The 27,636-nt window shown below is 41.9% G+C and overlaps 3 protein-coding genes across 3 annotated transcripts; 2 read left to right on the forward strand and 1 right to left on the reverse strand.

The window, feature by feature from the left end:
- Positions 1-722: 722 nt before the first annotated feature.
- LOC125022102 (NLR family CARD domain-containing protein 3-like) lies at positions 723-12,978 on the reverse strand. The gene is given in 14 exon segments (XM_047608407.1): positions 723-1,946; positions 2,167-2,213; positions 3,168-3,341; positions 3,464-3,637; positions 4,911-5,084; positions 5,166-6,406; positions 6,408-6,961; positions 7,144-7,372; positions 7,516-7,594; positions 7,808-7,921; positions 8,042-8,167; positions 8,750-8,848; positions 12,679-12,787; positions 12,874-12,978. Coding segments are annotated over 12 exon segments (3,510 nt in total). The 5' UTR covers positions 8,818-8,848; positions 12,679-12,787; positions 12,874-12,978; the 3' UTR covers positions 723-1,416.
- A 1,178-nt stretch (positions 12,979-14,156) lies between these two features.
- Positions 14,157-17,994, forward strand: LOC125021980 (microfibril-associated glycoprotein 4-like). The gene is made up of 7 exons (XM_047608206.1): positions 14,157-14,282; positions 15,044-15,072; positions 15,641-15,793; positions 15,916-15,954; positions 16,497-16,593; positions 16,674-16,841; positions 17,467-17,994. Exons 2-7 carry the CDS (start codon positions 15,067-15,069, stop codon positions 17,718-17,720), a joined length of 717 nt encoding a protein of 238 aa, XP_047464162.1. The 5' UTR covers positions 14,157-14,282; positions 15,044-15,066; the 3' UTR covers positions 17,721-17,994.
- Positions 17,995-19,052: 1,058 nt separating this feature from the next.
- On the forward strand, positions 19,053-26,999 carry LOC125021979 (microfibril-associated glycoprotein 4-like). Its single transcript, XM_047608205.1, has 6 exons — positions 19,053-19,189; positions 22,336-22,521; positions 25,215-25,253; positions 25,500-25,596; positions 25,680-25,847; positions 26,566-26,999. The coding sequence occupies exons 1-6, from the start codon at positions 19,130-19,132 to the stop codon at positions 26,817-26,819; spliced, it is 804 nt and encodes a 267-aa protein (XP_047464161.1). The 5' UTR covers positions 19,053-19,129; the 3' UTR covers positions 26,820-26,999.
- Positions 27,000-27,636: the final 637 nt, after the last annotated feature.

A 27,636-nucleotide genomic window follows, 5' to 3' on the forward strand; every position in this document is an offset into this window, starting at 1 on the left:
GCGTTCACGGCTGAACCGACTCCATCCTGAGGCCAAACACGCTGCATCTGCTTTTAGGGGCTCACAAAAACCGGTTTGAAGCTGTTCCTGCCGGTCTGTGGTGTTAAAAAGCTGGTCCCGGACCCCTGCAGAGGCCCCTGGATCCAGAGCTTTTGACCAGCTTCTTCTTTTATTTCATTATTGATGAGAATTTTATTGCCTAAAGAATTGAATTTTATATTTAAATGTCACTTTTATAGGATCCGGGATTCATTTTTCTGGAATATGACTAATATTTAACCCTGTTTAAGTCATGTATGACTTTATAACTCACAAAGGTTTAAGTCGCTCCACATGCACGTCTCTCGTCTGCAGCGCAGTATGACGAGTATGACGTGCACGCTGTACGTACATGTGAGAGTCATGGATGTATGGAGAGAGGATGCAGCGCGATGAGCGTGAGGGCTGTTTGTTTTTAAAGTGAAGCACTTTGTGTTGCATCTTTTGAACAGTGCTCTATGAAAAGTGATGTATAAATAAAGTTTGATTTGATTTAAATGGTGCAAACAGTACAAGCAGAGAGAACTGGATCCAGTTTGAAAGACATGACAGACGTCTCCCCTGGCTGCTGAAAAACAGTTTCCTTCCTTGTTGTTGTTAAATCAGCTGTGTACAAGGATTTATTTCTGTCTGATTGAAATTTACCAGAAATTCTTTTTGTTCTGTTCATGAATGTGGTACGGTTGGTGATGAGAGGTCATCTATGGACACCAGGGTTTAGATTGTGCAGTTCATCTTCTTTCATAGAGCAGAGTGAACATGTTTGTACAATAACACACTTCATCCTCACACTTTTGAACAAAATAACTTTGGTGAACATCTTATGATATTCTACACACAGCACAACTAAACCTTTAATGGATTGTTGTGTGAGTCTCATTTAAAAAGTTACACAAAGAAAACAATGAAGGAGATTAAAGTTAATTCAATAAAGTTTTAATAAGTGATGAGATGATGATGAAGTCCTGTTGATCTTTTTATATCTGATTATTTATTGATTAAGACTGAACTGAGTTTCATTAAGATTAATAATTATAAACCAAAGGTTGATTAATAACGATGATGAACATTGATTGATATAAAGGTGGAGTAGAGACCAGAGTTCATTAATGTCTCATGTCCATTCAGACACAGGAGACACAGCACACAGTAAAACACAGCTTAACAAATAATATTCACTTCCATCAGTCCAGGATTATCCAGATAGACGTTAGCATCAAAATCCACGTGTTAGGAGATTATTTCACTACTTCTAAGATAAAACATATTCTGACATGAAACCACAGTCAGTGATTCATCTGTGAACCAAAGAGAATCCACCATCAACATTTAAAGCAGAGTTGAAGCTGCTGTCACTTTAAAGACTCTCCTTCCTTCCTACAGAGAACACAGAGACACTGAGGAACCAGGAAACCAGACTCTAAATCCAGGAGAGAGAGTTTGAGTGAATGTGGTGTTGAAGGTGTGGAGGTGGATCAGTTTGTTAGAGGACACTCTGTAGAAGGACAGAGTTCCAGCAGGACAGTCCACATACACTGAGACTCTGTGAGAGACAGAGGACGAGGGGATGGATGTTGGTCTGTTATTGTGACGGACAGAGTAACCATAACGATCAGAGCAGATCAGACTCCAGGACTGATCATTCAATGCAAACAAACAGTCCTTTAAGTCTCCGCTCCTTCTGATTCCTCTGTAACTCACTGATATATGAACCTCTCCTCTCCACTCAACCTCCCAGTAACATCGACCAGTCACAACATTTCTACACAGCAGCTGATTCCAGTCAAATCTGTCTGGATGATCAGGATATGGCTGCTCCTCCTCCACACGTGTCACCTTCCTGTTGTTGTTAGATAGTTTGAGGTTTCTATCGACTGAGTTTGTGTCGACTTCAAGTTCACAGAAATCTGATGGAGAGAAAAAGGCACAACACAGCTGCAGTTTATCATGTGACACATCTGATGGATTTATTCTTTCTTTACTCACTGATCTGTTGTTCATTCATAGAAAGTTTAATGGTGATACTTTAGATCAGGATTCTCTTGTCAGTGATGATTAAATGAATAAATACCACAACTATCAGCTTTGATTTTAAACTGACAGTTTGTCATCATTAGTCAAACTTACACTTCCTCACATCAGGTTTTAACCTCTGCTCTCCCCCATGGTCCATCCTGGAGGAACAAACACACAAACAATGATTTTCATCCAACATCAGACCCTAAAATATATATTTTTGTATTATTTTTTCAGCCATCCATTCAACAATAGTTGATAGTCACTGTTCAGTTCAATTCAGTTTTATTTATGTAGTGCCACTAACAATTCAAATTGTCTCTTTACAAAAACTGTCCTGAAACATCCAGAGCAGCCTGAAGGAAAAACTCCCTTTTAAAGGTGAGTTTATCCGAGTACGGAAAACCAATTTGATTGGCCGTTATCGAGCAGGCTGGATATTAAATCTTTGAGTTGGGACATAGTGTTTCAAAAGAATGTGATGGGATGTTGTCCAGCTAGGCTAAGTGATGGAACACTGGGATCTGGATGAGAGTGAAGGAGGGACAGTGGAGAGTTTTGTGTCGGTAGTGGTGGACGAGCCTCCTCCATCGCATCCGTCGTACTTGGAAGAAGTACGAGGGATGATATTAGACTGTGTGTACTTCTGCTTAAGTTGACAAAGCTTCCTGCTTTTTTGATTGACAGATGACGGATCCTGATATCACTGGCTGATGAATCGTACGCAGCCTGATGTATAATTTGTGCGTCTGCACTATCCAATGTGAAAAAAAAATATCACACTTTCACCTGGAATTTACACTTAAATAGAATTTTGCACAAAGTTTGGCCTACATCATCTGATAGTTGAGTTATTACATTAATTTTATGAATCATAGTGAATTAAATTCATTTTTCTTTTCTGTACACCTGTAACAGGAAGAAATCTGGAGCAGAACCAGCTCATATGGAGGAACCATCTGTCTAAGGACAGTCGGTCAGAAACAGAGACGATAAGAGAAGAGCAGAAAAGCCCGCAAACTTTGGTTGCGGGCCGCGTTACCTCAGTAGCTCCACAGAAAGAAGACAACGGACAAACCTACACTGTGTGAGCTCCTGTTGTGTGTCCATACCTGAGAGTGTCCAGTCTCCAGAGTGGATCCTCCAGTCCAGCAGACAGCAGCTTCACTCCCTTGTCTCCTGGATGGTTGTAGCTCAGGTCCAGCTCTCTCAGATGGGAGGGGTTGGAGCTCAGAGCTGAGGCCAGAGAAGAACACCCTTCCTCTGTGATCAGACAACCTGACAGACTGGAGATAGAAACATATCAGAAACTCAAGAAGAAGAAGGAAAATCCTCCACATGTTGAACCTGTGCACCAACATGAACCTAAATCAGGATTTAACTGATCAACAAGCAGCTGTATCCTGACCTGAGAGTTTCCAGTTTACAGTGAGGACTCTCCAGTCCAGCAGACAGCAGCTTCACTCCTGAATCCTGCAGGTTGTTGTTACTCAGGTCCAGCTCTCTCAGACTGGAGGACTGGGAGCTGAGAACTGAGGACAGAGCTTCACAGCTTCTCTCTGAGAGGTTACAACTGCTCAGCCTGAAACATTCAAGGTTCATATTTTAGAATATTGATCTTAACATTAAATATGTCTCATGTCAACATTCCTTTTTCAGAGTTACCATCTACAACCAGTAAAACACTTCCAGAGATTTACAAAATGAATTCTGACAAAATCTCTGTGACGTTAAAAAGGATAAAAATTATCTGTTCACCTGAAATGATTTGATTCTATTGTATTAAAACATTGTTCTGATTCACAAGTGAAGAATGTGAGAACTTCACTTCAACAATGAAACCCAGCTAAATGATCCATGAGGCCAGAGGAAACAGATCAGTTGGTCAAACTCCAAGCGTGACTTGAATGAATAAAGTCTTGGATAAATTGTAGTTTTCTACTTGTAAACTCAGACAAACCAAAGTTATTGTGTTTAGTCCTCAACTCCTCAGAGACTCTCTATCTTCAGGTGACCCACAACCATCCTGTAGTTATGTTGCTATAGGTCTAGGCTGCTGGGGGACTTCCCATGATGCACCAGGGCCATATCCTCTCACATCTTCTTCATGTTTCTGACCTGTGGAGCTCCATACAACTCATCTATGGTCCTGGTCTCATCAACCTGCCCAGTCTTCATGACCAGCAGTTATCCCATCATCTCTATTACCTACTGCTGGTGGCTAGGCTAATTAGCTAGTGTTTTATTTCTGTGGCTAGGCTAATTGTACATCATTTCTGACATAGGCAGAAGGAAGAGATGTCTGGTCCGAGTGTAGTCGCGTTCCCATCATCTCTATTACCTACTGCTGCTGGCTAGGTTAGTTAGTAGATGACCACTCGTTTGCTGGTTGGTTGTCAGGTTGAACCGGGCTTCTAAAGGAGTTTTGCCTTAGATCATGGCACAAGGGATTGTAACATCTCGTCCTGTGTATTAATGAACATCCACTCCTACCTGAATGCTTCATCCTCCAACCTGCCTATGATTCTATTATTGAAACAATATAGCAGCTAATTCACCTGTGATGGAACAACTGTCACTAAGATGTTCCTATGCTGCTGTTTATCGTCATAAGAGAACCGTTATGAGGTCACTGTTTACCCAACAAATGTTTCTACACTAATTATTTTCAATGGTTCCTCTACTGGTCGCTCTAGTTTATTCAATAACAGCAGCTCATGTAATATCCATCACATCTATCATCATCATGTTGATGCTTCATCAGACGTTTGTATCATCTAGTTCCTCCTCTCAGTCTTTAGACAATTTGGATGCAACATGAATGTGAATATGTGAATTACAAGGTTCATACCAACCTGAGAGTTTCCAGTTTACAGTGAGGACTTTCCAGTCCAGCAGACAGCAGCTTCACTCCTGAATCCTGCAGGTTGTTGTTACTCAGGTCCAGCTCTCTCAGACTGGAGGACTGGGAGCTGAGAACTGAGGACAGAGCTTCACAGCTTCTCTCTGAGAGGTTACAGCTGCTCAGCCTGAAGAAGAATCAACATCAAATGTTTTATTTGTCGTTTACTAAATGAAACATGTTTTAAATAGTTTCTAAATCCACTTACAGAGCTTTGTTGGAGGCTTTGACCACTGGCAGCAGCCTCAGAAGAGCCTCCTCTGAAGCAGAGTATTTCTTCAGGTCAAACTCATCCAGATCTTCTCCTGATGACAGTAAGACGAAGCCCAGAGCTGACCACTGAGCAGGAGACAGTTTATCTGTGGAGAGACGTCCTGATCTCAGGGACTGTTGGATCTCCTTCACTAGAGAACCATCATTCAGCTCATTCAGACAGTGGAACAGATTGATGCTTCTCTCTGCAGACACATTCTCACTGATCTTCTCCTTGATGTACTGGACTGTTTCCTGATTGGTCAGTGAGCTACTTCCTGTCTGAGTCGGCAGGCCTCGTAGGAGAGTCTGATTGGTCTGCAGTGAAAGACCCAGGAGGAAGCGGAGGAACAAGTCCAGGTGTCCATTTGGACTCTGTAAGGCTTTGTCCACAGCACTCTGATGGAGATGTGTTAGTTTTAGAAATATTTTAGACTTCAGAGATGTAGTTTGTTGTTCTTCCATTAGGTTGACTCCAGAGTTGATGAAGGTCAGATGGACATGAAGAGCAGCCAAAAACTCCTGAACGCTCAGATGGACGAAGCAGAAAACCTTGTCCTGGTACAGGCCTCTCTCCTCTTTAAAGATCTGTGTGAACACTCCTGAGTACACTGAGGCTGCTCTGATATCGATGCCACACTCTGTCAGGTCTGATTCATAGAAGATCAGGTTTCCTTTCTGCAGCTGATCAAAAGCCAGTTTTCCCAGAGACTCAATCATCTTCCTACTCTTTATATGCCAGTGTGGATCTGTCTCAGCTCCTCCATCATACTTGACCTTCTTGACTTTGGTCTGAACCACCAGGAAGTGGATGTACATCTCAGTCAGGGTCTTGGGCAGCTCTCCTCCCTCTCTGGTTTCCAACACATCCTCCAGAACTGTAGCAGAGATCCAGCAGAAGACTGGGATGTGACACATGATGTGGAGGCTTCGTGATGTCTTGATGTGGGAGATGATGCTGCTGGCCTGCTCCTCATCTCTGAACCTCTTCCTGAAGTACTCCTCCTTCTGGGGGTCAGTGAACCCTCTGACCTCTGTCACCATGTCAACACACTCAGGAGGGATCTGATTGGCTGCTGCAGGTCGTGTGGTTATCCAGAGGCGAGCAGAGGGAAGCAGTTTCCCCCTGATGAGGTTTGTCAGCAGCACATCCACTGAGGTGGACTCTGTAACATCAGTCAGGATCTCAGTCTCTGTGGAAGTCCAGAGGAAGTCGACACTCATCCAGACCGTCAAAGATGAACACAACCTGGAAGTCTTCAAAGCTGCAGATTCCTGCTTCTTTGGTTTCAGTGAAGAAGTGATGAACAAGTTCCACCAAGCTGAACTTTCTCTCTTTCACCACATTCAGCTCTCTGAAAGTCAATGGAAATATGAAGAGGATGTCCTGGTTGGCTTTGTCTTCAGCCCAATCCAGAGTGAACTTCTGTGTTAAGACTGTTTTCCCAATGCCAGCCACTCCCTTTGTCATCACTCTTCTGATTGGTCCATGTCTTCCAGGTGAGGCTTTAAAGAGGTCTTCTTGTCTGATGCTTGTTTCTGCTCTGTGTGGTTTCCTGGATGCTGTTTCAATCTGTCTGACCTCATGTTCATCATTGACCTCTGCAGTCCCTCCCTCTGTGATGTAGAGCTCTGTGTAGATCTCATTCAGAAGGGTTGAGTTTCCAGCTTTAGCAATCCCCTCAAACACACACTGGAACTTCTCCTTCAGACTAGATTTAACTTTACGTCCACACTCTGCAGCAACAGTTCCTGAACAAACAAGAAATGTAATTAATCAGTGAACTCATTCATTTTAATAACATTTACATGTGACTGTTTTCACTGATTCAGATGTTTGCATCATATTAACATCAGAGTGTAGAAATGTAAACTTGTCCCATGTTTCCTCCATTTCCTCTTTCCATCCAGTTAAAGCTGTTAAATCCTCTTACTGCTCTGCAGACAGTCAGCCAGCTCCTTCTGCTTCATTCTCCTCAGGAAGTTCACTGTCATCTTCACCAATAAATCTCTGCTGTTCCTCCTCTGCTCTTCATCCTCATCCTCCAACACCTCCTCATCCTCCCTCTGACTCTCTGAGCATTCTGGGTAATTTGGACTCACAACCTTCTGGATCTTCTTCAGCTCCTTCTTCATAAAACTGACCATGTTCTCCTCCAGCAGCTGGAACAGAATAATAATCTCCAGTCACGTTGATGTGAAAGGCTGCTTGTGGTCAGCATGCAACATGAAGACTTCTCCAAGCAGAATGGTAGTTTGTGCTTGTTGAGGTTAGCAGTAGCAGCTGTGACTGAACATTTCCTCACCATGAATATGGAGTCCAGGTCTTTGTGATGCTGCTGCTCAGACTGATGACTGGAAACCACTGAGATCTGCTGCTGAAGTCTGTGGAGAAACATCTTTCATTCAAACTCACTTCTTTAACAAACACACTTTGGTGATGATCATCATTTTATTGATGCCACAAACACAAGATGAGAACAACAAACACTGCTCTGATGACTAAATGTGGTGTTTAACAGATAAACTCTGGACTAAAACATGACAGACTAATCAACACAACTGAATAATGATGAATAGATCTGTGTTCATTCTGACCCTGGATCAGCAGACTTCTGTCCATCTTTGAAGTTAATAGGTTGACGCATAGACCAGTCACTCTTCATGGACACAGCTGTGATTCCAGAGGGATCTGGTCTTTGTTGATGGATCCTGTTAAAACACAACCTGGATTAACATTCTGAGTAAATTCTTTCTGGATTCTTCAGTTTTAATGTTAAATGTTTTGATGTGAAGCCCTTTGTTTGTTCAGATAAATGCTGTTCGTCTCACCCTGGATCATCAGACTGGTGTCCATCTTTGAAGTTAACAGGTTTATCCATAGACTGGTCACTCTTCATGGACACACATCTGTGTTCAGGAGAATCATGTTTCTGTTGAAGGATCCTCCTCCAAACACTGGATATAACATGTAAATACAATGTTTAATGTTGAATTCAAATAACAGGACAAGCTTCAGGAAACATGAAGGAGTATTTTCCAGCTCTAGATACTGTTCATAGTGTCTGCTGAGGACCAGGTTTTGGATGAGGAGATTAGTTTCCAGTATGTAGTCTACTCCAGGGATTCTTTCCAGAAAGAAGACATGACTTTTAAGAATGGAACCAAGTCCACCTCTCATCAGATATGTGTCCTGCTTGACCTCCGTCTAACTACCACATCCTTCAGATACAATGAGGCTTTCTCCACATCAAACATGGCTGTGTCATGTGTTCTCCAGTGTCACCCACTGTGGTCAGTCTCTACATGGAGGAAGTGGAAAGCAGAGCATTGAGCTCCTTCAAGAGAACAACACCTGCTTCAGGTATGTGGATGACACCTGGGTCCAAACCAAGAGCCAACAACTAGAAGCCTTCACAGAACAAATGAGTTGACACAGGAGGATGATAGAAACACCATCTGATGGATGAATGTGTCTTTATGTCTCCTGCTGCTAGAATGTGTTCAATACTTGATGAAGCATCAGTTTAGATTTCTTACCCTGGATCAGCAGACTGCTGTCCATGTTTGGAGTCAACAGGTGGAGCCTTAGACCGCTCAGTCTCCATGGACACAGCTGGATACAGGAGAGTCTTTGGTCTTCCTTTAAACACAGGACACACATTTTAACAAGCTGACATGTTCCTTAGAAACAGCTCTGAACCAGTCATCACATGCTACATTATAAAGGCTCTCTAAGAGACAACAATCAATCCTGGAAATGGAAGAATCATTTCTGTCAGTCACATCCTTCATAGTGATGCTGTGGGGCTGCTTCTCAGCATCATGCTATGGGAGACTGGTCAGAAGTGAAGGAAGGATGAATTCAGCCAAATACAGAGATGTCCTTGAAGAAAACCTGAGACTGGGACCATGGTTCACCTTTCAGCTCCACAATGAGCCCAAACAAAGAGACAAGACAACACTGGAGTGTCTTCACACTCTACACAGAAAGAAATGATTCAGGGTGCCAGTAAATGTGACAGTAATATTAAGGGGTTCAGTTCTACTAGAGATTAAACACACTTTTCAATATTCTACTATCTGACTTAGATTATTCTTGCAACGTCTGGGGACATGGTTTTACTTTAGGAGCCACTAGAAGATGGACTCCAGAATGTTTGAGGTATCATGTCAGTGTTGTGGATCTCCAGCTTATTTAGTCCAGGTTAATATAAAGTCAGTGATGTGGTGCTAATAAAAATATGTGTTCCAGGACCCAGAGACGGCACAGCCTCTACAGCAGCCTGGTAACATGGAGTAGATGCTGAAGTAAATCTACGTGATACACAAAAACTGCTGCTAATTGACATTTCTTCAAAAGAATTCACAGACTGTAAGAATTCTGTATGGTACAAAGAACACCTGCAGTAACTGACAGAGCTGGTAGAACTCAACATTCAGAGAGAAAAAGGAAATCTGGAGCTGGTGGAGCTGGACATTAAAAGGAGAACATTAGAAACTAGAGAAAGATCCAGAAACTGGGAGGGGGGAGTATTCCAGGGCAAACCGTAACTGTATTTGTGATGGAGTGTTGTTTCTTGTGACTTTTGCTTTCTGTACTCCAGCTCAAAGCTGAAAAAATGCTTGTAAATTAATATTTGATCTAGAAAAAATGTGTCTTTTTTCTTTCACCATGAATGTGGGAAACACACCTGATTCAAAGAGGTGGGACTTTGAACCAATACTAGACAAAATGCACATACACAGAAAAAAGTACCACACAAGATAATTTGTTGACACAAATTCTAAATTCAGCATTTAAGTTTAATAAAGAATATTATCAACATGTTGCTCTCTGACCAGCTGACCAGTAACGTTGTCCGGGAATCAGGACTCCAGAGAATTATCTGATGATGATGCATCATTTCTTAACCTACTGGACACTGTTACACACTCACAATATTCAAGATTCTTACAAATATACACCACACATTACACACATATAATATAAAACTGATATGCCGTCATGAAGAGGAAAAAGGTGAATGGGGAGTTGGACCTATAAGTGAACTGTGTTGCCCCCATCAGCCGTAATAGAGATCGTCTTTCAACTCCAGCCACATGTTAATCAGACTCTGACAGAACCTCATCAACTAGTCTTTATTAGTATTGGAATATAACTCTAGGCCTGACAATAACAAACCAAATGAATGAATAGAAAGATTGTTGAAATTAAACACAGAAGTCAGAACGATGTGGGACCTTAGAATGGTCTGTCAGTAATGTTTAAGTAGAGATATATAATTCTTTCTCTTTCTCTTTCCTGTGTATTTTTTTCTTTTTTTTTTTTTTACATCTGTATTGACAAAATTCCAAATAAACCTTCTTGCTTCTTCTTTTTCTTTCTTTCTTTTTATTTTTGGTGAAATATTTTGTCTGCTGATATGAGCTTTTGTCTTTATATATAATCTGTGTAAATAAATACGACTAAAACTAAAAGTCAACCAGCAAATGAAACGACTATATTTATATATTTGGATGCAGGATGATTGAACTTATCTAACACGTGTACAAAGACCATGGAAATGCTGTAAAACACATTCATTTCTCACAGTGTTGACAACAGATCCAGCACAGGATTAATCTGATCCTGGTTCTGATCCCTGTCTGGAGCAGACTAGCTGCAGAGGATAAATCACCATGGTTACTTGTCTCAGGCTAACACGGAGGTGCTGATGCTTTTATCTCTTGTCGTCTGGATTATTTCTGATGCTCTGCTCTCTGGTCTTCCTAAAAAGAGCATTTACAATTTACAGTTACTACAGAATTCAGCTGCTCGTGTGCCGACGAGGACCAGAGGGCGAGAGCACATTACACCAGTTTTAATATCGCTACATTGGCTCCCCGTGTGTTTCAGGATCGATTTTAAGGTTCTTTTACTAGTTTTCAAATGTCCTTCTTATCTGTCTGACTTGCTTCTACCGTATCAAACCTCACGTCCTGTGGGTCCCTCCGGCGCCTCCGGCCTGGGTGGTTGGTCACCCAACACTTAGGTGTGGGGCCCACCTCTCTGCCCAGGTCGGGGTGAACCTCGCAGCGGCACCCCCTTGGTTGCATGGACGGGGCTCCTTAAGGTAGCGTCCTCCTTGTCTTAAGCCTCAGTGCCCTGCCATGTCTCAACAACTCTTACATTGTATATGGGTGTGTGTGTGTGTGTGTGTGTGTGCGTGCGTGTGTGTGTGTGTGTGTGTGTGTGTGTGTGTGTGTAGGTGTGTGTGTGTGTGGGTGTGTGTGTGTGTGTGTGTGTGTGTGTGTAGGTGTGTGTGTGTGTGGGTGTGTGTGGGTGGGGAGGGAGCGGGTATGTTCGTGTTTGTGAAGCACTTTGTGTTGCATTTTCTGTTATTGCATGAAAGGTGCTATATAAATAAAGTTTGATTTGATCTGATTTGATGAAGTTATCCTACTTTTACAAATATTTAAACCATGTTATCTGTGAGTCAATTGTATCAATTTTACATATGGATATTCACACAAAGATTCATCTCGGAGGTTTACTCATGAATTTTGATAGAGTCAACTCAAATACTCATCATGATGATATTCAACATTTTTATTTAGTATGCATACCTAAATATTACTGTCACATTTACTGGCTCCCTGAATCATTTCTTTGAGTGTTCTGGAAGAGACCATTAGTGACCAGTAGCTGTGTACCTGGTGGCCATCAGGACAGAACAGTCACTCAGACCGCCAAATCATTATGACCATCTTAGACATGGACAGAAAACACTCCACTGTAGCTTATGACCACCTGCCCTACTGCACACCCAAATGTGCCCCCCACCCCACATTCAAACAAGTCTGCCAAAACATTATGACCAATCAGGCCATTACAGCAGTACAATGGGGCAAGGACCATTATTAACGCGGCACTTGGGGCCCAGCTGCGGTTCTGGTCTGTCTACCAACACACTGTTGGATCTCAGACAACCTGCCAAAAGATTACGACCATTTCAGAGCAAAAACACCCCTGTAATGCTGTGCAGCAGCTGAATTGCCTCTGTCAAAACTTCCCAGAGGGAATTTTCTAGTTTGTTCTTATGTGGATCCAGATTATTGTGGTTCCACAGCTGAACCAGAAAGTCTGTTAATGGTTTAACAGTGGTGACAATAAATCAGGTTGTGTCTTTATCTTTATTTCTCTTCATGGTTTTGATGATCATGTGACTTCCTGGATGTGTAGCAGCATTGATGAGAACACGTGACTCAGACACAAATAAACTCCTGAACCATAAGTTTTTAAAGGTTGTTTAAGATATTTGAGACTTGTCAAACTGTCTCTGGTTGACAGATTAAAGGTAAACTCTGGAATAATACCTGGTAGCATCTGATAGATATTTGAAATCAGCATCAGGAAACATTTGAAGTGTAAATGTACAACACAACATGATCAGAGTGATCCAGTTAAACATTTCCAGGTTTCTCACCTCAGGTCGACTTCCAGACACTTTCCAGATTCATGTGTTGAGAAGAAGCTGCTCGTTGTCCCTCATTAGTTGTAAAAACTCATCAGAGTGACTTTGAAACCAGTCTGACCTGTAGCAGAGACACAGGAGTTCATCAGCTTCAGTTCTTGTGTTAAAGTTTTGTTCAGTTCAAAGTCCCATCTGATCAGGAACCACCTGGATGTGTTCTTGTCCCGGCTGCTTTAACCAGGACGGATCAGGAGGTATCTAGTGTGTACTTTGTACTGCCAGGTATCCCAGAATGCATTTCATCAGGAAGAGTTTCTACTTGTCTGATGTGAATGTTGTGTACTTGTTGGTCAACGCCCCCAGTCAGAGTCAGAGGAGACTGTTTCCTGGTTCCTTCCTGTAACTGGCCTCAGCTGATTGGATGATTCATGTGTTGGGGGAGGGGGGGTTGTCTACCTTCAAGTCAACCAAAGAAGCTAATTCAGTGGTGGAGCTGCTGGAGGTGTTCAGCAAACAGTGACAATAAACCAAACTTATATTTTATCCTCAGAATTAACCTGTAACATGAACGTTATCGTATCAGAAGTCTGACATTTCCGAATTGGATATAAAGAAGTATTTGTGAATGCATCACCTAAACAGGGTTTTTTTTTTGTTTTTGTTTTTTTGGATGGAGAGTAAATTTAAATTTATGAAGCTGGAACAATGAAAATAGAAAAAAATAATAATAACAACCAATATTAAATGTTAGGATGTAAATTATGCAAGTCAGAGTTAGAATATGATCTACAGTTGTTTTTGTATCCATACATTTTCTACCAAAGTCCAGGTACGATAAGTGCCATACCTCAACATACCCAAACTACACTTCTTCTATTTAGTCCTGATGACTCCGTCTCAGCTTAGTTTATTTGGATAAACCATGACTTAATTATATTATAGGACATAACTGGAGTCAAATGGGAAGCATTCTTTTGAATTTCATTTTATTTGTTATAGTTAGTTAATACATTTATTCTTCTTCAGGCTCCTTTTTGAACTGATCTTTGTATGTTCTTTCCTTTTTTACTTTTTCTTTTAATTTTTGTTCGAAATAATTAATTAATTCATTCATTCATGTTCTCCACTAACCAGGGTTTGGTTTCACTGATCTGAGCTACTATGAGTTAATTGGTTAAAAAAATGTCACTGTTTCACTGTCTGAGTTAATTATCATTTTAATTCCACATTTTCTCTTTTTGCAGTGTGGACCGTTTCCTGTCTCTGGGATGAAATGTCCCTCTGGTTTATTTTGGACGCATGAGTCCTCACCTGAACAGCAGCAAATCTTTTATTACTTTAGTTTAATTGAACAGCTTTAGTTTGAACATGAGTAGAAACAGGATCTACTGCAGGTTTCTGAAGGACAGGAGGACACGTCACCACGTCCACGCTGATGATGATGGGATGTTTGTTCGTCTCCTGTTTGTCCACACTCCTCCCTTATAGTCCATGTATATATGTGTATATATATATTAGTACATGTTGCATAGGTCAGGTAGAGTCTCAGTAAAGTTTAAACGAACCGAAGGAGAAGCAGCAGTTTGTCTCTTTGTCCTCTGACGTCTCGTCCTCAGGTGAGAAAGATAAAAAATAACGTCCAGTTCCTCTCATGCAGGTTTTATTTAAATCTAAATCTAACTCTGTAAAACTTTACAGCCTCACTGAGTATGTGGACGTTATTTCTTCACTCTCTAATTCAACTTCAACAGTTCCAACCTTTTTCTTTCTTTCTTTCTTTCTTTCTTTCTTTCTTTCTTTCTTTCTTTCTTTCTTTCTTTCTTTCTTGTTATTTTTCTGCCTCTTTTTGGTTGTTGCACATTCCCCACTGCAGGACATGACAGGTTTTTGATGAATCTTTCTAAACTTAAACTTAAATGAATCCATTCCAGTCTTGACATGTTGTGTCTGTATGATTAATGTTCATTTAACTCACGTCTTCAGTATTTGAGATGATGAGGTGATTTGAATACTGGGAAATATAAAAACTGCCTCCATTTCCTCATTTCGTAATTAAATCGAGCTAATGACAGGATTAAACCACCGTAGTACGACAGGGAAAATACAGGCAGTATTCTTTACATTTGATTAACTCTTAGAATTAAGTTAAAACAATAAATGATTGTTAGTTTTAATTCCTGTGTTAGAATAGCTCTGTGTGAATAAATATCTGTCCCTGGTTCAGGATTTAAAAGAAAAAACAAAGAAAAAACAAAACAGACGGTGACTTACAGATGATGTCGGGAAATCTTTCTTTGTTTTCATGATAATATAATTTATTCATAATTCATTATCTGTTCCACGTGGTTTTACTGACTGATTCTTTTTGTTCTTTCAGAGTTTAATCAGCTCGTTTCAGACATGGAGGTAAATAAATTAATTTATATGACAATAATTAGTCTTTATTTTATTGATCAAACTCAGCCGTTGTTCTCTGATCAGTTACATTTACACCGTTGTTGTTGCTTTAACTTCTCTAATAACGATGTTCTACCAAATCTTTGTGTTGTTGGTCATAGTTTGCTCTAATTAAACAGGTTTGTTTGAACAGGAAAACAAACGGGATCTATGGGATGAGGACGTCCACGTCCACCTCCTGTCATCACTATTTAAACTCTGGGACCTTTTCAGCCTTTACGCAAATCAGCAAACACACAACGTGTCCACGCCCGGTCTTTAATCACTTAGAATGTGTCTCCATTATTTCGTCTCCAGCCAGAACTGGAGGTCTGGTCTCAGTCTGCAGATTTATGAACCAGATGGAAAGACTCTCGCATGTTCATGTGATCAAAGCACTCCAGGAAGGAAGGAAGGAAAGAAGGAAGGAAGGAACTCTAACTCTAACTCTGGACTCTAGAGATCAGATCAGGGTTCACACCTGAACCGGTTTAATCTGGATCAGGTGTTAATGTTAATGTTCTTTCTTCTGTTCCAGCTGATCCTCCTCGTCCTCCTCTTCACTCCGATGTTGATCAGCTGCTCAGAACTGATCCAACCTCTGGACTGCAGCGACATCCACCACCAAGACAACAGCAGCCAGACTGGAGTCTACACCATCTACCCCCTCGGAGAAAGGTCTGGAGTCCAGGTGAGCTCCACAGGTCCATCCAGGTCAACGGGTTTATACAGGATGTCTGATAAGCTACACTGGAATATATCTGACTGTAGTTCTGGCTGAAGGTTCACATTTACCACCGTGTGTATTCGTAGGTTTACTGTGACATGGATTCAGAAGGAGGACACTGGACGGTGAGTATTTCAACTAGTCTCCTCCACCTGGATGTAACTGAGCTCATAGTCCAGAGCCTCCTGGTGGATCATTAGTTCATGATGATTATCTTTCTGTGGCTATTCAACAAGTTATTTATGAGGAGCTTTTCATTTCTTCACCAACCATGTGTAAAGACACATCCCGTGGTGGTGGAGAAGATGTTAGTCCGGGGGAGAAGATGTTAGTCTGGTGGAGAAGATGTTAGTCTGGAGGAGAAGATGTTAGTCTGGTGGAGAAGATGTTAGTCTGGTGGAGAAGGGTCAAATCATTGGCTGCATCGAGCAGAGGAAACATCTAGAAACTACTAAACAACTGGGTTAAGAACTTTATTACAGACTGGAAGGACAGCGGAGAACCATGGTCTACCAGGAAGAAATAAATCCTGATTGATGGAGATGGAAGGGAGGGAAGGAAGGAAGGAAGGATGGAAGGAAGGAAGGAAGGAAGGAAGGGAGGGAGGGAGGGAGCGAGGGAGGGAGGGTTCTTCTATTTCTCAATAACTAAATGTATGAACCTCCAGGTGTTCCAGAGGAGGATGGATGGCTCGGTGAACTTCTACAGAACCTGGGATCACTACAAGCTGGGCTTCGGTAGCGCTGCTGGAGAATACTGGCTCGGTGAGACATCCAACTCTATGAGATTTAAAACTTTAACTGTGACCGGTTTTACAGGCTGATATGAGTTCATGTGTGTTCAGGTCTTGACAACATCCACTACCTGACAACCAAGCAGAAGTACGAGCTGCTGGTCACCATGGAGGACTTTGACGGAAAGAAGGTGTTTGCTCGGTACACTTCATTCAAGGTGGACGGTGAATGTGACGGATACAGAATTCATGTGTCTGGATTCATCGATGGAGGAGCAGGTGAGTTAGAAGAAGAGGAAATATGTCAGAGAGGAGAAGATCTTGTCTTATATAGTCAACTCTGAGGATCTGTTGATGTAAATGGTAGCTTTTTAGGAGGAGCTCCGATTAGAGAATAGTTTATAATTCTCACTAGGTAATTCTTAAAATTGTAATAAGAGTAATTACCATTATTCTTTATTCATGATGAGTTAATTTCCTAGAGGAGCTTTAGATCATTGATCATAAGGACTAAATTAATAATGTCACAATGAGTCATGGAAACCAATTAAGCCAAGTGGTCTCCATGGTAACCACTGGTTCAGATCTCTCTGGTCCAGGAAGTAGTCTCCTCAATGGTGATTACTGATTTAGGCAGCAGCCTCTTCTCCTCCATGGTGAACACTGGTGGCATGTCTCTCTTCTTCTTTACATGAATCTAATTTCCATTGGTTTCTCTTTTACTTCTCTGTCTGGTTTTGTAGATTAACAGACCAAAGGGAAATTAATTTGTTACTGCTTTGTAAATAGAAAATCAAATAAACTCTAAACTTATTCATTTAAAATTCTAAAACTTGAAATACCACACAGCCACATGGTGAATTCACTTTTCCTCCTTCATGGTATTTTGTCCATGTTTCTCCAGGAGACGCCCTGAGTTCTCACAACGAACAGAAGTTCACCACCTTTGACAAAGACCAGGACTCCTGGTCTGGAAACTGTGCCCGAATGTTCCTGGGGGCGTTTTGGTACAAAGCCTGTCACAAAGCCAACCCCAACGGAGTTTATCGGTCGGGGAAGGACGGCACCATCTTCGGTGTGGGGCTGGAGTGGAAAACGTTCAAGGGCTACGACTATTCCCTGAAGTCCTTCAGCATGATGATGCGTCCTGTGCAGTAGAGCTGAAGACCTGGTGTTGATATCTCTCTTTTCTGTCCTCTGTCCTCTAGCCCCAAGTAATCACTAGGATTAAAAAGAAAAAAATAGTGCTGTCAAATGATTAAACACTTCGATCTGATTAATCTCAGAGTTTCTGTGAATTAATTTGCGATTAGTCTTGATTAAATATCAGTCATTTTTAATCTCTACTGATGCATTTCATTTTTCGTGGGCAGACTCCGGAAAGAAGGGAATATACCTGCAACTAATCTGTTCATTAAACATATCTCAACAACTTTTTGTGTCTTTTTTTGTCCCTACTAACTTGTTGACATTGTCCAACGAGAGGAGAGCTGACCGCTTCTTATTTCCAATGTTGCTGCAACTGAGAACAGTCTTTCCCAGTGAACAGTGGTTGCAGGAGTGGACACATATTTGCAGCCATCATGTCCAGCTTGCCTTTGTCTTGGTTTGTCTTGGTTTGTCTCCAGCTGTTAGCCGTGTTAGCCCAAGTGCTAGCAGAATGAAGTGCTAGTTTTGTCTTCAGCTCAGCTTTTTTTCTATCTTCTGACCACTACACATACTAGGACCTTCATCTGGGTCAGACCTTCCTCCAGGACCCAGTTCCTATTGAGTACGTTGTCTTTTCCAGTATTTATCCATCACCTTTATCACCGTTGTCTGTGGTTTGAATGGCAACAGGTAGACAGCTTAATAATTTACCTTCTGCCCTCTAGTGGAAGATGATTTAATTGTTTTGTCACTATATGTTGCAGCTATTGATGAAACAAGACTAATTATTTGGAGTAAATAATGAACAATTAAATAAGAAACTGAACAATTTCCAACAGCGCAGTGGTTAAGAAACATTGGATCTAAGTCTTGACCTTCAACGAAAATACAAAAAGTGGGAACAAAGTGTTTGAGATCAGTTTTTCCACCAGCTCAGCAAATATTCTGGTTGCTTGTTGTCCACTGGTTATTTTGTAAAGGTGTTGTCTCTGGAAATAAATCACCTTGTCATTGGTTTTTACTCTGCAGTAGCATTTGATTAAAACAAACTTTATTTATAAAATGCTTTTCATATGGATGTTACACAAAGTGCTTCCGAAACAAAATCAAGAAATGGGACATTCTTTTCTTTTCATTCATGGATCTATGAAAGAAAACAAACCATTTATTAATTAATTTCAATAAAAAACATTTGAACAGGAACCAGGCGATAGACTCCCTGTTCAGACCAGGTCAAAGTCCAGAGGGAGGATGAGAAACCAGCAGATGCTGTTGTTTCATTTGATCAAAGTCTCAACCCTCAAAGTAAAAATAAAAAGTTGTGGGAACCAATAGTTTGATGCCAGATGGAGATCAGTTTTTTTCCACCAGCTCAGCAAATATTCTTATCAGTCTGAACCAGACCTGGCTGATCTATAATGCCTCACAGCTCTCACATTTTGCATCACATCTCTTTCACCACAACCCTGACAATGAAGGTAAGTTGACAGCTTTATACTCTCAGTATTTATCAGGACATTTAAATCTCAACATGTTTAAGTAAAAACCTCCTCGCTTTAACTAGACTCTTGTTTACCCCTCAGAACTTGAATATTAAACTCACATAAATATCTAAAAAATGAATGAATATATGCAATGGTGGAAAATTAGTTTTAAGACACCCTTAAATTTTTACAGTCTCAAATATTATCATGAAATTTTGTGTGTTTCAGAAGGTGTGGCTGCATTAGACAGACACCAGCAAATACTAATTCTATTTATATTGTTTATTCTTGATAGTTTCAATATGTCAGTTCTCAACATTGACGGTATCAAAGTCAACAAATAACAGAATGTGTTCAAAACTGAACAAAAACTAAATAAAACCATCACATCATCAGATTAATATTCATTAGCAGCAGTAGAGCTGTAATCCTGGCTCCATGTTCCCCACCAGCCTTTCACACTGTTGAGGGATAATCTGGTCCTATTCTTCAATTACTACTTTTGATTCCTCTAAATTCTTTGGTTTGCTCTTTGAAACAGAACTTTTGATAATTCACCACAGACGGGCTCATGTCCAGGTATTGATCTGGCCAGACCTGGATCCTGCAGCCAGGTTCTACTGGTCCTGGATGTGTGTCAAGGGGCTTTATCTTGTTGAAACATCCAGTTTCAACCTTGAAAGAACAGAGCATGTGCAGAAGGGATCATGTTGTTTTGAAGAACGGTTCAATATTTGTCAGAGTTCAATGTTCCATCACAGACAGTGAGATGAACGATACCAGCAGCACTCATGCATCAAAGCATGATGCTGCCTCCACCATATCTGACAGTACCTACTGTCCATGCTGGAGATGATGCTTGGCCTGGCCTTCTGCGTAGCCTCACATTAACAGGAGGAAGATAAAGCTAGAAACTGGACTCATCTGACCACAGAATCTTCTTCCAGGTCCTCACTATCCAATTCTTGTGTTCTTGGGGCTAACCTCTGTCTCTCATTAATCAGGGGCTTCTTGACAGCCTTGTAGGACCTTAAACCATGATCAAAAAGTCCACCATGTACAGTAAGGCTGGAAGACTGGATATTAATTTGGTTTGACCACTGCTGTTGGAGCTCCTGTGATGTCATTCAGTGGTTTTCCCTGCACATGTGGATCAGGATGAGGTCATATGTTGCTGTAGAAACCCTTGGACGCCCACATGTTGGTTTGTCGTCCAGCTGTTGGTCTGTCTGTATTTCTACAGAGTGGATCCAACACATGAAGGACTGCATCTGTACTTCCTGGTGATTTGGAGGCAGCTGGACCATCCTGGCTGAGAATCTGGATCTTCAGACGTGTTTCCTGCGTTAGGTTCCTTGTTTTAGACATTTTAGTCTCTGAAGAACTTTCAGATATTCTGGCTTTATATAGACATGAAGCACAGCAACAGTGTCTTTTAATGAAAAAACAAACAAACAAAAAAAAAAAAACATGGCCTTCATTTGTGGATATTAGTGCACACAGATTTGAAGCCACAGTCCACAAAGTCTTTAAATGGGAGTGATCTTAGAGAGTGATTGGAGTTTACTGCCTCAGCCAATGCTACTCCCGGAGAAGTCCTATCACATAACTGATCTTAACTCATGATGAGCGAAGGTCTGGGCTCTTTGCCAAAAATACAAATCACACTGAAGCAAAAAAACTGGCACTTGTCCAACTCACTGTGAAAAGTCTCTGGATTGGGGATCTGAACATCCATACTTACTGGCTGGAATTAGGCTCAGAGAGGGACCCCCACTCAGCTAGCTGCCAAGATGTCTCTGTTGCCTGGCAAGTTAAATTCAGATGATTATTAAACAACACTCTGAACACTCCTCTCCCTCCCCTCTGCCGCGCCTCTTTTAACGCACCAGACCTTGTGGGACTACCCAGGATCGGTCTGGGTCAGGGTAGGCTGCAGGACAGTAGTGTGCGGACGGTTGGCGGTGGATGGGGGGTGTGGGGGGTGTGGGGGCCCGTCTGGCCGTTCTGGCTTGTGCTCCCTTGGTCAGTCTGGGGGGCGTTCGCCGTCGGTCGCTATGTGTGCCGGGGTATGGCTTGCCCCGTGGCTACGGTGATTCTCTGGTCTCGTTACCCATGTGCCCCACACTGGGGTGGAGGTTCTCGGGGGCTGGGGCTTCTGACCTGACTCTGGGCCCTGGTAATGGTCTCACTCATATTTAGGGAATGCCCACATGCATCTGTGTTGTCACCTGCCAGCCCATGCTGGATCACATCAATAAGAATTGATGAGTCCCAGCTAATAAGGGCTGGACTGTTCTTTCACTCTATCACTACGTGCCCTATCCCAGACTCCTCTCCTCTTTTGGGACACCCTTAGCCCCTGGACTCTCTCATCTCTCCAGAGATCTACACAGCACCCCCCTGTATCCAGTCAAACCTGAGTGAGGTGATTTGGGAAGCACAGGGCCCTACACACCACTTGTTCCTACCAGCACCACATGCCTCTCTTCCACTGTCCATCCTTCCACATCTTCTCTGTCCTTTGTTCTCCCCCTCTATTCACTGAGGTGTAACTCACGCACTAAAGTAACAAAATAATATTGAGCTGCAAGAATGTAACTGCATTAATCTCATATAATGTTGACACCCTGTGATGTTTAACTTTGCAGACAAAAAAAAAACAACACTCTGATCATTTGATCATGTTGGCTGAGTGCATCTTGGGTGAACAGGGCACGGCTCACAAGGTCTGCTGGGTCCATGTGGCCAGATTGTTCTGTTACGGAAGTAGATGCCAAAGCTGGACCCAAAGTGCAGAAACAGACACACAGGGCAGATTAAAGGGTTTATTAGGAACAAAAAGACAAAAGGAAAAAACTTAGGCAGGATGCTGGGGTTGATAGCGCCTGGGGTATGGGACGGGTGAGGCCAGACAGGATTGGGGACAGAAGGCCGGTTGAAACAAAAGGGAACAGGTCTACTAAAACAAAGGGAAACATTTGGATTCGTCATTATTTATAGGGTAATACGCTGTTGTGTGCCTTGCTCAGCCCCATGAGATCAAACTGAGCTGAATGTGGCCCCTGAATTAACATGAGTTTGACTCTATATTTGGTGTTAGACTGTTGATTAAATAAAATAAACTTAAGTCTCTTCAGTTCCAGCTGCTGCCAGGACTCCTCGTCCTCCTGATTCCACTGTTGACGAGTGGCTTAGAACTCCCTGTGGACTGTGGTGAGATCTATAACAATGACAACAACCGAACGAGTGGAGTGTACACCATCTATCCCATCGGATCCAAAATGGAAATGGAAATGGATGACAGAGAGAGAAGTGAAAGAACAGTGAGAGGCTGTTGTATTTCTGCCACTAGTTTTTAACACTTAAGCCTGAGATGACATAGAAATAATCAGTTTTGGAACGGCTCAGCTGTTTTTAAATTTAGAAACTTTTTGACATTTTTGAATTCTTTTATTCATTAATACACAGGACTAGATGTTACAATCCCTTGTGCCATGATCTAAGGCAAAACTCCTTCAGAAGCCCAGTCCAAGTGGAGAACCGACCAGCAGACCAGTGGTCAGCCAATAACTAGCCTAGCCAGCAGCAGTAGGTAATAAAGATGATGGGAGATGCAACTACACTTCCAACCAAACATCTCTTCCTTCTGCTTATATCAGAAATAAGATACAATAAGCCTAGCCACAGAAATTAAACACTATAAAACACCAACTAATTAGCCTAGCCAGCAGCAGTAGGTAATAGAAATGATGGGACATGCGACTATGCTTCAACCAACAATTCAATCATCAATTCCTCCCCTCTGCCAAGATGAGAAGTTACACGAAAGAAAACTCAAGCAAACAAACCTATGCAACAGTAGACAGTGTGACGTGTGCCGCACATCATTGGGGTTTTCAGGTGGTCACCTCCCTTCACCGATGTTTCGTTAAGTTAGGCCCACAACACCTCAAGAAGGCTTAACAGTGAGCTCCAGCGTCCCGGAGTCACCCCCCTCAATGCAGCCACCATGCCACCATGTGCCTTTCAACTGACAGATGAGATTAATCTAACTACAACTGCTACCTATTAACAGTACACAGCTAGCCTTACCTTTAGCATGTCTCCTAGCCCAGCTGATTCCTCCGTAGCCACAACCGGACTTCTTCGCAACCTCGCTCCGCTGTAGGACTTTCTTACAGAACCTTGTTCTTCTGTGAGCCAACTCACACAGAGAGCAATGGGATTCTATCCTGAATCTCAGGTCTGTCTTCCCCTCCTGACAAATAATAGTATCTCTTCTACATGAGAACTTGCGTCAATCGTTTCCATTGCGCGCTAAGCTTTCACACCTGTTGTGACACCAGGGTATCTCTTGTAGATTAACCTACACTACAAAGTGGCTAAGCGTACTACACAAGACAAGTGGGCAGCAGCATCCTCCTAACCACTGTTTAGTTGGAGAGACAGCACATCAAATGCCCAATAAATCTAATACCTGACAGCCTATCGTCACAGCTAGCTTCTCTCCATCAACACCATTAGCTTTTCTCCTAACTGACTCGTCGCTGTCAGTCTTTTCCAACCCTGTCCTTGCTTATCAACCTGGATGCTTGCCTGAGGTGCATCTCCCTTGCATCTTACCTATGAATTTCTTCACATACCATCTTCCTCAATGTGGTACGCCTTCAACCTGTACACAGTCCCCTTGAAGATAATTAAGAACCTGATAATGTAATAACCTCAATAATGTAATAAAAATTTCACTTGAGGGGATTGAAAATATAATAAAACCTGATATTGTAATAACTTCCAATAATGTAATAAAGTGCATTTCCCAATAAAGTAATATACTCTTAACCAATAATGTAATTAAATATTACATTATCAGGTTAGCCTTCATTTCAATGGACCTGATAATGTAATAATACTCCAATAAAGTTATAATTTAACAGAAGATTACTTGGTTTCAAGTGGTGTGTTCAAGGTTATATTTATCTGTAAGCAACACAAGCTCCAGAGCGCCACCAACAGGGCAAAGTTGGACATGCATGAATGGTTAACTTTGACCCTTTCATCCGCTTTCACAAACGATGTATCACAGGATATATTCTATATTTACTTCAATCAGTCTATCTTCTAAATCATGGAGGACAAATGAAGCTTTAGTTAGTGAAGTCTATTTGCTATTGGATTATGTATTCTACACCAGTTCAGTATATCGCCACTAGATGGAGCTCTGTTCTACCTCAAAGCTACTTCTACATACAGTTTTTCTGGCTTGGATCACACAACCTTAAGCAAATGAGGAGATATTGGCATTCTAATGTTAATGATACTTAATAAAATACATATTTTTGGCAGCAAGGCCGGTTGAGACCATGTGTGGTTAAAATCCACACATGTGAAGACAAAGCAGTTTAAACACAGCGCCCCCGAGGTCAAAGGTCGCACTTTTTTTTGTGATATCCCCAGGATGATGTCAGGAATCTATGGACCATGTTTTGCAGCCATGCTGTCATATTTGGTTGGCCGTCACAGCCAAGCTGTTTTTAAATTTGAGAAGAATCTGTTTGACACATTTGTTCAGCTTGGTCTGAAGATCATACGCTGAGTTTCACTAAGATTGGACAGAATGCGTGTCCCCCTAGAGGTCAAAGATCACCAGATGTTTTGGGTGTCCCCAGGATGATGTCATGAGTTTATATACCAAGTTTGGTTGAGATATGTTAAAGAGTCATGTTAAAGTCACGTCAGAAATGAAGTAGAACTTAAGGTGTGAGAGTCTTTCCATCTTGTTCCTGAATCTGGATCATGTCTCTAAGTCTCCAACGATGTGTTCCTGGTTCTGGTCCAGTGGTAGGTAGAGATCCATCAGAGACAGCAGCTGATACAGTATTCTACTGACCACATGGTGGCGTTGCTGCTCATTTACAGATCAGATCTCCAGTTCTGGCTGGGGACACATATGGAGACATATTTGAATTAATACCAGACATATTTTGATGTTTAATTCCATACTTGTGTTTGTGTGTAGGTGTACTGTGACATGGACTCTCTGGGAGGACATTGGACGGTGAGTTTTTAACTCCTCTTTGATATGATCAAGCTACTTCTGTTACCTGTCTGCTCTCCTACCAACAAATCATTCTTAGTCACAGATGTTGTTTCTTCTCAGTCTGGAGCTTTACATTTTTAAATGAAACTTATCCAGAAACATCTGATGCACCAGTTTTTGAGTGCTTACAAAAGCAGCTGATTCTTTAATGTGACAACATTTTGACTTTTGGATGTAGTCGACCTCCTTCCCGTCCCCCCACAGGTGTTCCAGAGGAGGATGGATGGCTCGGTCAACTTCTACAGGCCCTGGGATCACTACAAGCTGGGCTTTGGTAGCGGTGCTGGAGAATACTGGCTCGGTGAGACATGATAAAGAATCAAACATCAGACTCTGGTTTGATGTCACGGACACAGGTCCATAAAGATTTCTGTTTGTCTTTAGGTCTCGAAAATATCTTCCAACTCACACTGAGGAAAAAGTATGAGCTGTTGGTAGATATGGAGGATTTCAGTGGAAACAAGGTGTACGCTCGTTACTCCTCGTTTTCCATCGACCCAGAATCCTACGGATACACACTGAGAGTGTCTGGATTCACAGATGGAGGGGCAGGTGGGTAAATACACAATAACAACACAACAGAACCAGTTGAGTTGTGAGATGTTGGTGGTTTCCTCACGAATCAAATCAAACTTTATTGATATTGCATGCGGAGACAAACGTAACACAAAGTGCTTCAGGGATAAAAACATAAAACCTTGCAAGAAACAAAACAAGAACAAGCTCATGCCATTTTCTTTCAGAGTTCACTGGTAGAATTCACAGTTCATTGGTCCATCAATGATGAGCAGATGCAGCAGAACAGGCCCAAACCAGGACATTAGCGCCCCCATGTTTCATGGAGGGATGAGGTTCTGATGCTGGAATGCAGTGTTGGTTCATCTCCAAACATGACAATGCCCAAACATTTAAACCAAACTATTATACTCTGGTCTCATCTGTTCACTAAACATTGTCCCAAATGTTCTTTTTGGACAGAGACCAGTGTCTTTGGTTGTTGAGTGGATTCATCAACATTAACATCAGCCAATGAGAGAGAGGCCTTTAGCTGCTTAGAAGTTCCATTGTCTCTGATCTCCATCAGAATAGAACTGCACCCATTAACTTAGAATGAGAAGTCTTCTCCAGTGTCCCAGTGTTTAGTCACAGTTAATCATGATGATCTGCAAAGAGTAGATGCTCAAAGGGAACTTTGACTAAATGAAACCATGTGTTCGTATATTGTTGGCTGTAGACGAAGTTCAACTGTTTCTTCTACATGTTTCTACAGGAGATGGCCTGAGTGAACACAATGGACAGAAGTTCTCCACTTTGGACAAAGATCAGGACACCTGGCCTGGAAACTGTGCCAAATCATTTCTGGGGGCGTTCTGGTACAGTGCTTGTCACACTGCAAACCCCAATGGAGTTTATCGCTGGGGAGCAGACGGTACTCTGCTTGGTGTTGGAGTGGAGTGGAAACTCTGGAAGGGTCATGACTACTCCCTGAAGTCCATCAGCATGAAGATCCGTCCTGTGCAGTAAATCTCCAGGATAAACTTTATTTCTTTTCTTCCCCTCATTTATTATGTCATTTCATATGTGTGATTAGAATGAGATTAAAATTAAACCTGAAACAAGGGACCTACCGTTTCTGGAAGACCCAGACTCAGGTTGATTTTAAGTGTTAATAAAACTCTAATTAATAAAAATCAGTAGCTTGAGTGTGAGGGTTGGTTGGTTTTCTCTTTACACTCAGTCTGCTTTTGTAACCAAACTGTTTTGTTTCTGCTTAGAATCATCATTTGTGGTCAATGTTTATACTAATACTCATATTACACAAAGCCATAAGGCGATAAGCTCTACCCCCTCCATGTTAGTGGGAGGGGATTGGGCCAATCTTATCTCATCTCCTAGCACTGTTTATCTTCACTAGGGTCGCGGGGGTTGCTGGAGCCTATCATTGGGCGAGAGGCTGGGTTCACCCTGGACAGGTCGCCGGCCTATCTCAGGGCTAACACAGAGACAAACAACCATTCACACTAACATGCACACCTAGGGTCAATTTAGAGTCACCAATTAGCCTAACGAGCATGTCTTTGGAGGTGGGAGGAAATCGGAGTACCTGGAGAAAACCCACGCAGACACAGGGAGAACATGCAAACTGCACCCAGAGAGGCCTCAAACCTGGACCTTCTCACTGGGAGGCATCAGTGCCAACTACCAAACCTCTGTGCCGCCAGCTTGGGCCAAACTAAAACACTAAAATACACGGCAAATGATTTATTTTTTTCAAGGATGGTTTCAGTCATTTTAGGTAGTTAATATAATATTGATGAATGTTTAAGCGTCAGTTTCTTTG

Source organism: Mugil cephalus, chromosome 16 (genome assembly GCF_022458985.1).
Source record: "Mugil cephalus isolate CIBA_MC_2020 chromosome 16, CIBA_Mcephalus_1.1, whole genome shotgun sequence".
Lineage (NCBI taxonomy): Eukaryota > Metazoa > Chordata > Actinopteri > Mugiliformes > Mugilidae > Mugil > Mugil cephalus.